The sequence below is a fragment of the Blennius ocellaris genome (assembly GCF_963422515.1).
Source record: "Blennius ocellaris genome assembly, chromosome: 9".
NCBI classification, from domain to species: Eukaryota; Metazoa; Chordata; class Actinopteri; order Blenniiformes; family Blenniidae; genus Blennius; species Blennius ocellaris.
The window spans coordinates 14,867,775-14,881,303 of NC_137658.1; the positions used below are offsets into that span (position 1 = coordinate 14,867,775).

At 45.1% G+C, this 13,529-nt stretch overlaps 1 protein-coding gene across 1 annotated transcript in view; it reads left to right on the forward strand.

The window, feature by feature from the left end:
• The window catches only part of tenm2a (teneurin transmembrane protein 2a), a gene marked incomplete at its 5' end in the record, with an annotated part of 179,522 nt that overhangs the window by 157,753 nt on the left and 8,240 nt on the right, over positions 1–13,529 (forward strand). Inside the window, 14 exons of the mRNA XM_080502497.1 lie at positions 1,290–1,436; positions 1,743–1,953; positions 3,770–3,889; positions 5,080–5,341; positions 5,622–5,889; positions 7,124–7,267; positions 8,334–8,583; positions 8,965–8,985; positions 9,114–9,343; positions 10,427–10,581; positions 10,874–10,975; positions 11,292–11,465; positions 11,642–12,279; positions 12,575–12,750. Of these exons, the coding sequence (XP_080358623.1) occupies positions 1,290–1,436; positions 1,743–1,953; positions 3,770–3,889; positions 5,080–5,341; positions 5,622–5,889; positions 7,124–7,267; positions 8,334–8,583; positions 8,965–8,985; positions 9,114–9,343; positions 10,427–10,581; positions 10,874–10,975; positions 11,292–11,465; positions 11,642–12,279; positions 12,575–12,750 (2,898 nt within the window). The remainder of the gene's footprint in view (positions 1–1,289; positions 1,437–1,742; positions 1,954–3,769; positions 3,890–5,079; positions 5,342–5,621; positions 5,890–7,123; positions 7,268–8,333; positions 8,584–8,964; positions 8,986–9,113; positions 9,344–10,426; positions 10,582–10,873; positions 10,976–11,291; positions 11,466–11,641; positions 12,280–12,574; positions 12,751–13,529) is intronic.

Genomic DNA, 13,529 nt, shown 5'->3' on the forward strand with positions numbered 1-13,529 from the left:
CTCTGCTGGTTCCTTGGCAACCGTGCTGTAAAGAGGCTCCAGGAAGTCAGTGCCGCCAGTCAACAATTAGTCCCACACCTATCAGCTTATTAAACCAAAAAACATTGGAGTTTTGGTTTTCCTAAGTAAACAAGATGCAATATGTTCGGTCGTGTTTTAAAGGCACTGACGCATCAGGTGTGACTCGCCACTGGTCAAGTGAAGATAACCGACTGCTGGTATAGTCAAACCAAAATATAAGGCTGAGATCAATCCTCCTCTGCAAAAAAGGAAAAAAGTAGTTTAAACTTTCTTTAGTAATACTAGCAATCAAAAGTTACCAGATAACGGCTCAAAAAAAAAAAAAAAAAGGTCCTGTCCTCTATAATTGCAAATTCGCTTATCCACTCTTTGCCTTTAAGTCACTGTGGAGTTGAGAGTGCCCTTGCTATGCTAGTTACAGAACTTCCTTGGCTCCAGGGCCTCAGATTCTAGTAGGGTTTTTTTGCATAAGCTAAAGGAAAGGTTTATTAGTTCATAGACTGCAACCACACACACACACACACACACAGTCAGACATAATCTCATTCTCTCATGAGAAAGCATTACTCTCAGGCCATCAGAATCCCATTACCTACACTGAATCGTGAGAGAGAGAGAGAGAGAGAGAGAGAGAGAGAGAGAGAGAGAGAGAGAGAGAGAGAGAGAGAGAGAGAGAGAGAGAGAGAAACAGAGAGAGAGAGAGAAACAGAGAGATGATCGAGTGGGGCTCGATCCAGTACGTGAATAAAGTGATCTATCCACCCGCGTGCTCGCGCACACACCCACATCCATACACACACACACACACACATTTGCAGCCATCCCTCAGGCACTGAGACACAAAGATGGAAAGGTGTGCGTGCAAACCGACCTGCTGATTTAAATTGATTCTTGAACAATCAACACTGACAGTTTGCTACCGGCAGGTGGTTATTAACCCGAGTGAGACTCATTGATCTATCATGACCACATGAGCATGTTGGTGTGAGAGCGAGAGAGACAGTGTGTGTGTGTGTGTGTGTGTGTGTGTGTGTGTGTGTGTGTGTGTGTGTGTGTGTGTGTGTGTGTGTGTGTGTGTGTGTGTGTGTGTGTGTGTGTGTGTGTGTGTGTGTGTGTGTGTGTGTGAGTGCGTGCGTGCGTGCGTGTGTGTCTTAGTGTCTGTAATGATACAAACAAACAAACATCGTTTCTATCCCCTTTCTTTTTTTTTTCACCCTTCCTCCTCACCTCCCAATCCCCCCTTACCCCCTCCTGTCTTCTTCGCGCAGATGGCTGCCCTAACTTGTGTAACGGGAACGGCCAGTGCACCATGGGCCAGCAGAGTTGGCACTGTGAATGTCAGACGGGCTGGAGGGGACCCGGCTGCAGTGTTGCAATGGAGACCTCCTGTGCTGACAACAAGGACAATGAAGGAGGTGAATTTAGCGCCAGGCTGTGGAAATCTCGGAGTGAAAGTGTTGCATAATTCAGGCTTTACTTCTGAGTACCTTCTGGAAAAGAAATAAGAATATAGAAGGACAGGGAAATGAATCAAACAACAAATAGAATAGATACAGGTCTCCTGAGAGGAGAGTGCAAAATTAAACTTTCCTCTTTGAAAGATTATCAAAATATTAAATCGAGAAAGGAAGAAGTTGGGGCAATTTTTATATTTATGATTTTTTTCCGCCTCACTGTTCTTACACCAGCACCTCATCTTTGGTCTCTCTCGCCTCTATCAGATGGACTCACAGACTGCATGGATCCCGACTGCTGCATTCAGAGCCCCTGTCAGAACAGTCCCCTGTGCAGGGGCTCCCGGGACCCTCTGCAGGTCATCCAGCAGAGCCCCATGTCCCTGCCCCGAGTCCGCTCCTTCTACGACCGCGTCAAGATGCTCGTGGGACGCGACAGCACCCATATCATTCCTGGGGAAAACCCATTCAACTCCAGGTAAGGCAGGAAAAAACACCTCCGTCTAATTACACTGTGCTGACTACTCTTTTTTTTTTTTTTTTTTTTTAAGCACTTCTGACACTTAAAATCTATCAGATTAGGATTGACGAGCTGAGTAAACTACACAGATTTCAAACACCTAAGCCACAAAGTGTTTAATCTTATTCTTGTGCTCGGTTTCAGATGAGAGCGGCATAAAGATAAAATGCATTCAATTGAGCAATCTTGGTGTATTTCAATCTGCTGTATTCCTCACAATCTTTTTACAACTGGATTGAATGGATTTATTTTGAGCTTGTGTGTGAAAATGTTTCAAAAATGTGACCATTTGTCAATATCTGGCAGGAATTCAATATTGATTTATTATTGATCATCCTCAGAAGCTCATGTTACGAATGTTTGACACGCTGGTGAATCTTGTTTCTGATTGGATGGTGATCCTGAAGGAGGTCTGGGGGGGCACTGCAATGAATAATATATGGATGCTATGCTCTGTTTTTCTGCAATCTCAAGTCGAGGAGTTATATTATTGACAAGTATGCATACTGAACAACCTTGTCAGTGGTGATTTGATTCCTATGTCCTCATCCTCATTGTGGTCAATGCAGTCAATTTCAAGAATCCAGCACAACAATTTGATTTTGTATAAGACAATACAAAAAAAGGTGATATTCGCTGCCTGGAAGCTAGTAAGTGTCCATACCGGACAGTAGACAGAGCAAAACCTCAGTGTATTCTGTTTTTCCTGTTTGATTTCAAATCAAAGTCCAGCATTAACATCCAGCATTTCACTTGTCTGGTGAGATATAATGTCTTTCTATAAAATAATGGCTTTGATTATTAATGTTAAATTCTCCACTATATTTCCGCAAATCTTCCTGGAAAAGAGATAAAAAGATGGATCATTGCATTACCTCTACTGATCAAAATCACACCAGGTATTAGATATTAACTAACTTGATTTAACATGATGAATTCATGAGTAATGAGTTCATGGCTGACTGACGGATGGGTCAGCCTTTCTCGGGAAGAAGAAAAACAGCTTGTGCTGAAGTTTCTTTTGATGTATAGATTTTCGTCCACACAGTTGACACGATCTAGAAGATGGTAATTAACGCAGGATAAGAGCATCCATCATTTATGGATAGAATAGAAAAATGTCATGAGAAAAAAAAATGATTGCACATGCCTGTGGCTGGTAACCACTTTTTTGCTTTTAGAAGATTTGACATTTAAGCGAGGAAACGGGTGGCATGGAAAATATCCTATCTTTAGATTTAGCAACACAAATATCAAAAAGACTTGGGAATGGTCGGCAAAGCTCGCCAAGACCTTAACAAATCCCAAAGCCGAAGACAGGCACGCCAAGATCCCCTGCAGATTCAGGCGAGCTGTGAAGCGCTGTCCAGGGTGCTGATTTTTGTCTGCATATATTTACACATGCCGACATCAGATGTTTCAAAGGAAATAACTCATCAAAGTGATGTTACCCTGAAAAATTTAAATGTTATTCTATGTGCATCAATTCTCCAGGTTGCAAGCGGTCCGACATTCGACCATACACAAGCATTCACACGTAGGGAGCCAGGCTGTCACGGTTTGTTTACATGATTGACGCCGGCTCATCTCGGTGGTGGGGGCTGCTGATTGTTTCTAATTAATGAGTGGTGGAGGACCACAGACATAAATGAATGGGCAAATTAGATGATTGAAAGATGAAGAGATTAATCAAATCAGATGATGGATGGGTGGGAAGACGGGCTTGATACATTGGCTTTCACTCGCTCACTCTGTCTCTTCTGTCTTCTTCCAGCTTGGCATCTCTAATCCGGGGTCAGGTGTTGACTACAGATGGAACCCCTCTGGTGGGGGTGAACGTGTCTTTTGTCAACTATCCACACTACGGATACACGCTGACACGGCAGGACGGAATGTATGTACAACAGCTCCCCAGCATTCCTTGCTGAAACTCGGAAACTACCTCACCACACAGGTTATCTAGATTAGATTAGATTAGATTAGATTAGATTAGATTAGATTAGATTAGATTAGATTAGATTAGATTAGATTGAAGGATCCCTTTAAAAATTCTAGGCTGTCGACCAGAATTTCCAACAACTATGATGTGAATTCATTTACCAAGATCAACAGGACTCTGGCTTATAAAAGTGACTTGTTCTGAAGTAGATTCTTCAAAATTGTATGCAAATTGCAGTGACTTGAATGAATGTGAATGAATGTGAATGATTTCAACGCTAATTAATTTTTTTGGTCCTCATTCAATAACCTTCTTTATACATTCTTTTTTCACAGAAATTAACAGTTTATATCGATTCCATTGATGGGCACTTTAAAAACACATTTAATTAACTTATCTCACACAGCTTTCTACTTCCTCTGCAGCGATTCCAGTTTGGGAACTTTGATTGGACTCCTCTGTCCAATTTCCTCCTCACAAGTTATATTGGATTTAAGTCAGACTGACATACCTAACATGCTGCTTGAAAATTTGATTCTCTGGATCTGCAGACTCACCTCTACTCATTAAACATGCAGTTTCTGTGTCTTCTGTCTCTGTTCTGCTACCGGTCTTATCAAGCCTTTTTTTTCTTTTTTTTTGCAGAATCCTCTCACAGAAATGTCTGACTTTCGAGTAACATTTAAGTGACTTTGTATTTCAGAGGCAGTTAGCAGTTTGTGGTGTCCCTGTCTGGCCTGGTTTTGTCTTGTTGAGTGCTATTTTCTTCCCACTTGCTCGATGCTCTTGTCCACAGCGTTTCCAGACAGTCATGTATGTAACCTTTGCCTCGTCTAATCATTAACCCACTGCTGCTAACGGACAAAAGGTTAAAAGACAACACAATCACTTCTTCTCTAAAGCAAGTGCTCTAACATTGTATTTATCTTTCAGACCAAACTTTTGTCTAGACATGCCTTCTAGAAACGGTTGTTATTACCTTACAAGTACGCTGCGCCTTAATAAGCAATGTTGAAGTTTTCATTTCAGGAGTTTTGTTGTTGTATTAGTCCTGAAGCAGAAGAAGTGTTTTAAGTAACTGATCATCCACCAGAGCACTCCCCATCTGTACCTCATTGCCATCCTCTTCTCACGAACCTCTCCAGGTTTGACCTGATAGCTAATGGCGGTGCATCACTGACTCTGCGGTTCGAGCGTGCCCCCTTCCTGAGCCAGGAGCGCACCGTGTGGCTGCCCTGGAGCCAGTTTTATGCTATGGACACTCTGGTGCTTAAGACAGAAGAGAACACGATCCCAGGCTGTGACCTGAGCGGCTTCGTCAGGCCTGACCCTCTTGTGATTGCATCCCCTCTCTCCTCCTTCTTCAGCTCCAAGCCAGGGGAGAAACCCATCATACCGGAGACACAGGTGCAGTACCACTGACCTCTGGCAGCCGGCTAATCTTCTTTCTGGTTCCCTCCCTCTCTTCCCACTCTCCTATATGCCTGTCTTTTGTCGTTCTCCTCCTCCTTCCGCTCCCATAGTCCCTCCTCCCATTTTCCCCCCTCTTTCCTATTTCTTTATTTCGACCATTGTTTTTTCACCATTTCTTGTCCTTCAGCCATCAGTGGAAGCGTGACCCCCATTACACCCTCTCTCTCTAATCCCCCTAATCCTTTTCTCCTGTCATCCTCTCTTTGTCTTCCAGGTGCTGCATGAGCAGATCGAGGTGCCTGGCTCAAGTTTAAAGCTATGCTACCTAAGCTCAAGGACCCAGGGCTACCGCTCCCTGCTCAAGGTGACCATGACCCCAGCAGTGGTGTCCATGGGCTTGCTGAAGGTTCACCTGATGGTCGCTGTGGAGGGCCACCTCTTCCAGAAGTGGTTCCATGCCTCTCCCAACTTGGCGTACACCTACATCTGGGACAAGACAGATGCATATGGGCAGAGGGTCTACGGTCTCTCAGAAGCTGTTGGTGAGTGCAAGCGATGGATGAAGGAGAAGCTGTGCTGGCGGGCATAGAACATTTTTCTCGCAGCCTTGCTCTCGCAAAATAGATCGGACACTTTACCACGAAGGCAGCACAGGCTATGACAGAGGGAGAGAGGCTAATTAGGGAGTCTGGAGGAGAGATAATACACCAGAAAGCCAGCTTGGATCCACTTCACAGTATGGCCGCAGTAAAGTGCTTTTTTTTTTTTTTTTTTGTACGTCTATTTTTCACTGAAGCTGCGTTTGGTTCAGTCAGCCACCCGTAGCTGTGGTGAAGGGTTATTAGCCATCAGGGTGAGTTAGCAGTTAACTACTGGAGCAGCAAGCAGGAGTCCAGGGGAGCCTCAGTGCTATTACACTCCGCTGTCACAGTCGCTCACAGATGCTGTCATCCAAACAGCGCTGTCAGGCCACAGATGCAGTGGACATCTGGGGCTTGAGTGCAGGCTGAAATCATGAGGGGCATCCTGTTCGGAGAATTGCATTCGCTCAACAGATCCCTGAAAGCCCACCCCGAGCCATTACAATTTTACATTTTCCAAAGAATATAGTTGTGTAAATGGTTTATTATGAGGTTATGTTTTGCTAACCATAGATCCACAGACAGGTATAGTACTTTACAGTTTGTAGTGAAGCTGAAAATGTGCTGGCGGCAGCACTCTCGCTGTGACTCGAGTGGGAGATGATGTGTTAGCACACTTTTTCGTTTAACAAGTAGAAACACAACAGAACAATTACAGGTATCCTGTACAATAAATTCCAGCTCATACCCGCAGTCTATGAATAGTCTTGATGCATATATGCGCCTGACCTAAACTCCATATCCATTAATTATACTGTATGTTTGTTTCAAAGCAGCTGCTATGGACAAGCGCTTCGGCAGTAAAATCACCCCCACCTGCTCAGTTTTCATTGTCTAATCTGGGTGGCCTTCAAGTTCAAAGGCCTAATTAACAAGGTTTTTAATTGATTTTGCACCGCGTGAGAGTGTTAGTTAGGTGCGAGTGCAGGTTGTAGTACAAGTGCTAACTAGCTTCACAGTGTATCACACCCTTCACAGCTGAAATTAATTTAAGAGAATATTCTTTGATGTATTTCTTTTTGCGACGCTTCTTTCGCAGCTATTTGCTCTTTTTGTCATACTCTTGTTTTTTGGAGGCTTTTTTTTCCCCCCTCCTAATTTTCTCTCCTCTCCTCCACACTTTTCCAAACTGTAGTGTCGGTGGGATACGAGTACGAGTCATGTGCCAGTCTCATCCTGTGGGAGAAGAGGACGGCCATTCTGCAGGGCTACGAGCTGGACCCCACCAACCTGGGTGGCTGGTCACTGGACAAGCACCATATACTCAATACCCGGAGTGGTACGTGTAAAATTTTCATCTGAAAACAAACGAGTACTGTTTTTCTCCGCTTTTCCTTCGAGTTTACTTTTATCGAGTTCCCCATGAGCAGCAGGTTTACAGTACGGTATGTCTCACAAAACCTGCTACTGTGTAGACCAAATTGCACTTCCTGTGGTTCACATATGCGCGCCACCTCTTTTTACCTGATTTTCACAGGAAGAACTTGTGTTGTCTCACCTCGTCTGACTTCCTCATGCATTAGAATTGTGCGCCAACAAACAAGCAGGAGCTTCAGTTACTGAGGCGGGTGCTTTAATTTTCACAACACAAAAGGAGAAGATATGAACAGTTTTTTCATCAGTGGCTTTATCCATCCAGTCATCTATCCATCCATTTTCTATTACTTCACCCAGACTAGAGTCCCTGGGAGCGATCTCGGCAGGCATTGTGTGAGAGCCAAGGTGCACCCTTGACAGATCACTAGTTCCAGGGTTCTCACAAACACACACTCTCACACACACACACAGTCATAAACAGACAGCCAATTGACGCAGCTGCCCTCTGGAAGACGATGCAAGTCCAAGAATTACAGCACCTCAAGCCTCAAATGCAGCTTTTACCCAGCAGCCATACAAGGACTTAACTCATTCCCAAAATCCCACTTCCAGAACCATGAAAAAAAATGTGTGTACTCACACACACACATGCGCTCTCACCGGAAAAAGTTCACTTTACCACATTTGTATCTGTATCTGTGTCCTGCAAATATGCCTGTTTTTTCTTATATGTCTTGGTATTGGTTATGTTATAAACGTAATGTTGTGTACACACTTTTCCAGAGCATATAGAGTGGGTTTGTTTGGAGTATTTCATGGTGATTATACAGTATTTTCTTTGTCTGATAAGTATGTTCAATTTAATTCAAGCCACCAGTTAATCCAACCGTGTGAAGAAGTCATCTTATTCGGGAAGAGTCACACTCACCATGACTCTTCAGGCACTCTACAGCTTTACCAAAGATCCACTGGAGTAATGCCAATTTTTAACATTCTGTCCTGTTCTCTTCATCTTTCCTTTTGCCCAGGCATTCTTCACAAAGGCAGCGGTGAAAACATTTTCGTGACAGAGCAGCCCCCTGTGACAACCAGCGTGATGGGGAATGGTCGGCGGCGTAGCATCTCCTGCCCGAGCTGCAACGGCCTCGCAGATGGCAACAAGCTGCTGGCACCAGTCGCTTTGGCGATGGGCATCGACGGCAGCCTTTATGTCGGGGACCTCAACTTTGTACGCCGGGTTTATCCATCCATGAACACAACAAGCATCCTGGAATTGAGGTAAAAACACCAAATCAGTCATACAGATTGAAATAAAAGACAGAGTTGAAGAGGTTTCTTTATCTGGTGGAAAATAGTGCACAGAAAGGAGCTGGTAAAGGTTGAAGTCAGAAGAAGGAACAGTAGTTTAAAGACTAGCTGTTTTTAACACATATAACATGTTGGATAAAGGATGCGAGGTGAGACACTGGGGATAGCAAGACTGAAGTAGAAAAATACCCAGCACAAGATACCATTTCTCCGGGGTGTTTTTACACATCTTTAAATTTTGCTTTTCACACTACAGCCAGTGTTGTGTTGCTCTCTGTAGGTTGCTCTGCACAGATTGTGTGAATTAACATTTGTCTTGTTGTGCCTCTCTCCCGCCTCTTCCCCTTAAAGGAACAAAGACTTCAGACACAGGTAAAGACCCTTAAGAGGACAAACTAAAAGTTTTCCATGAACGTACAAGTACCAGCAGCAACTCCCAAAACTATTAATTGAAAATATAAACTCAAGCTATGTATTATTGCCTCTTTTTGTCCCCTCAGTAATAACCCAACACACAAGTACTTCCTGGCGGTGGATCCGGTATCTGGGGCACTGTTCATCTCAGACACCAACTCCAGGAGAATATACCGCGTTCGCTCATTAACGGGTGGTCGGCTGCTGTCGGACAATGCCGAGGTGGTGGCTGGGACGGGCGAGCAGTGCCTGCCCTTTGACGAACGATGCGGCGATGGCGGCAAGGCCACTGAAGCTACACTCATGAGCCCCAAAGGTGAGCCACTCATGGGGACGACGCTCAAAAGCACACTTCACTGTTATCTTAATTTTAATGAGTTTAAATTAATTTCTGTTTCAAAAGTGTAACGGTAATAGCACTTGTGATACTCACTCTATGAACTGCTCTGCGGCACATACATTGAAAACCTGTGAGAAATCCTTCTTTATTTTTATAATATGCCTATTGTGTGACTGAACTAAAGCAAGACAGAGACAGAAAGAGGTCATAAACCAGGTTAATGTTAAACTTAAAATGAGATTATTTTTATGGATCATTGGATCTTAGAGCACTGTGACACCAAACTGTCAAAGATGTCACACTGTCACATTTCCCATCAGTCACACATGTAGGGTGTGTGTACATGTAGGGATGTATACGCCCTTTGTGTGTGTGCGTGCGTGCCCTGGAGAAGACAGTGAGCTGCCAATTGTCTTTGTACCTGTCGTAGAGTCAGCCAGCAAACATCCGATCGCCCTCCCTCTGCCCGGTTCCCCTCTTCCTCAAACCCTTCCTGCTTTCCCTTTATCCCTCCCTCATTTACTCTGTGGCCTTCGCTCTATCCTCCATCTGTTGTTTTGTATCTCAGCGCATCTTGCAGTTATTTTGGGGAGCAGTTGCCTTGAACAATCACACCTCACCAAATGCCTTCTGCTTCTTAGAACGACAAAGCTGACACCACCCCGCTAGTAAAAAAAAAAAAAAAAAAAAGTAAGACTAACGTGTAAAAAAGGTGGGATTCTCAAGAAAGGAGGTCAGGAAAGAAAGAAGATCACGTCAGATCATTTGCCATTCCAGAAAATCTGCTCGCAGTCGACAATTTCCCTGTGAGAGGTGCGTGAGCTGAGCTCTGCATCCCGATGACTCATCCCAAAACCAACACTCCTCAACAGTTCAGTGCCCTCTCCATCACTGTGTTCCCTCTCATTCGATGAGGCATTGAGCAGTTCGGCTGCCAGGGCTGCTATTAGTTTTCAGCGGAGGAGAGAGTGACGTTTAATTGACTAAAAGTGTCCGTGGGTTGCCTGCAGTGTTTGACTTATGAGTCGTCAGTCACGGTTTCCGTCTTCACACTGACAGGTATCGCCGTGGATAAAAACGGGCTCATGTACTTTGTGGATGCCACCATGATCCGCAAGGTGGACCAGAACGGCATCATCTCGACTCTGCTGGGGGCCAACGATCTGACCGCCGTGCGGCCGCTGAGCTGCGACGCAAGCATGGACGTCAGCCAGGTGGGGGTGAAGAAGAGACAAAAGGGGGTGACGGTGTGACAGATGATGATCTAAAGAGAGCCCCTTTAGTGCTGAGCCATGATAAGTCGGTGGACAGGAGCCAGAAAATGGGGTCACACAGAGACTGATTTAGAGAGAGATTAAAGAGTCAATGGATAAATGAATGAATCAAAAGAAAGTGAGCACTGCTGCAGTCACTTAAAAAAATGAGGAACGTACTTGTCTGAACCTTTGGCATATTTTCAAAGACATAGATTTTGTCCCGCGTGTGACTCCTCTATCTGCTCACCAGGTGCGTCTGGAGTGGCCTACGGACTTAGCAGTGAACCCAATGGACAACTCCCTCTACGTCCTGGAAAACAATGTCATCTTACGCATCACAGAGAACCACCAGGTCTGTACTACATGCCTGATTTACCACTGCACCCCTGGGGTGGACACTCACTGTAGGGTTTTGACAAGATTTTGCCCCAATTAACTTCTCTCAAGCCAATTTAGAAGTAAAATGTTCAAATTCTTGCAATAGTTTTTCAAGTTCAGCCTTGGTGGCAAAATTACTGATTAATTAGTTCTAAAAATATTCTCCTTTTTACAATTGAACTATGTTTTGGAAAGTTTCCTAAGTATCACTTTGGTTTAAATCCCCCGTTATGATTCCTGCACTGTTGTTGCTTGATTGTTAACGTACCGGTCCCTGTTGTTTTGTCAAGGTGAGCATCATAGCGGGTCGGCCTATGCATTGCCAAGTGCCGGGCATTGACTACAGCCTCAGTAAGTTGGCTATTCATGCTGCCCTGGAGAGTGCCACAGCTATTGCGCTGTCCCACACTGGCATCCTGTACATCGCCGAGACCGATGAGAAAAAGATCAACCGAGTGAGACAGGTATGAGGCGTATAGGAATTTTAAACATTGTGTAGCTTTTGAAATTAATTTCTTAATTTATGGTCAATTTGTTTATATATTTCTTTCACATCTCCAGTCTTCAAATCATTTTTGCTTCTGGTGGTGGTGAACTTGAAATTCTTTCCCAGCCTCATCACTTCTCTCTGTTTTTTAAGGTGAGCACTAATGGAGAAATCTCTCTCCTGGCCGGTGCCGCCTCGGACTGCGACTGCAAGAATGACGTCAACTGCAACTGTTTTTACGGGGATGATGGCTATGCACCGGACGCCGGCCTGAACTCTCCCACATCCTTGGCTGTGTCCCCTGATGGGACGCTGTTCATCGCAGACCTCAACAACATACGCATCAGAGCCGTGCGGGCGAACCGGCCCGGCCCTGCCCTCTCCAGTGTGGGATATGGAGGATCGGCGCAGTATGAAGTGGCATCGCCAAGGGAGCAGGAGCTGTACGTCTTCAATGGGGAGGGGCTTCACATCCAGACAATTAGCTTAGTGACCGGGGAGCCGCTTTACAACTTCACCTATGGACCGGACGGCGAGCTGACCACGCTCGTGGACAACTGCAACAACACCGTGAAGGTGAGGAGGGATGGATTAGGCCAAGGAGGAGGAGCTGGCTTGCTCAGACTGGTGTTGCTGCCCGAGAATCAAGTGGTGACGCTGGGACTGGACCCCACTGGGGGGCTTCGCAGTGTGTCTGCACTGGGCCAGGAGGTGGCTTTGATGGGCTACAGCGGGAACAGAGGCCTCCTGGCCACCAAAGCTGATGAGACGGGATGGACCACATTTTACCAGTAAGCAATATGTCAGAATATATGTTACTGTATAGTTCCATTCCTCTTCTTTCTGTTGAAAAAATTTAGCTTCATCATGTTGTGCTGTCTTTTTTTTTTTTTTCTGGCTTTTCTCAATGGTGTAATGCTGCCCCCTGGTGCCAGGTTTTTACAGCTACAATCAGTTGGCGTCAGTTGAGCTGACTTTGTGTCTGCTTGTTTCATATGCCTGCACATGTTGCAGCCTCCATGTCGCACAAGCACGCACCTGTCCTTCCCTTCCCAACCTCATTCGTGGCGATCTTCCCCCTCCCAGGTACGACAGTGAGGGACGCCTGACCAATGTGACATACCCCACTGGCATGGTGACGAGCCTCCACCGCGAGATCGAGCGCTCCATCAACATTGACATTGAGAGCTCGAGCAGGGACGACGATGTCACGGTCATCACCAACTTGTCTTCTGTGGAGGCCTCGTACACTGTGGTGCAAGGTACAGGCGAGGACACGCGGCACCAAACGATCATCTCATGAATTTTTCAAAGCTTGTCAGATGTAGCTCAAAGGTGGCAGGAGCTGGGTTCAAATCGCCAACGTAAAACAGAATCAATCCAAACTTGAATGTGAAAAAAAAAAAAAAAATTGCTCACTCATTAATTTGATTAGCTTTATGTAATCATGAAATGAAACTATTTACGTCATGTCAGTGCTTTGACACGATGCATTTAGGCTCTCGAAGTACTTCATCTTAGTATTCATGCATAGGCCCCCACTGTGATGTTGAATATGCACTGGCCCGCCGACTCTAATTGAAAGTCTTGTAATTTTTCACTCAGTTATGTGCACGCTCCAGGAGATTATTCTCCTTCCCAACCCACACCCGGGCCTCTCTCGCTCCCTCTCATGGAGTAAAATTACCACCATATAGTTGTTAATCCCAGCTGGGATCATCCTGCTTTTGAATATCATCACAGCAAAATTCATTAACTCGTGTAGAGTGAATCCTCCTCATCCCTCAAGCCTTCTACACACACACACACACACACACACACACACACACACACACACACACACACACACACACACACTGACATACAAACACGGCTCTCAGCCAGTTCCCATGATCCCTGAGCTTATTTGGTCTGTTTAGAGAGGAAGAAAAAGACAAAGAATCGCCTTTCATTGACCAGTGTCAGAGGCATGACAGAGGTATGAATGCAGACTTGACTGCAGGAGCTGAAAGGCTCGGCAGTAGGTTGCAGGTATATTCAG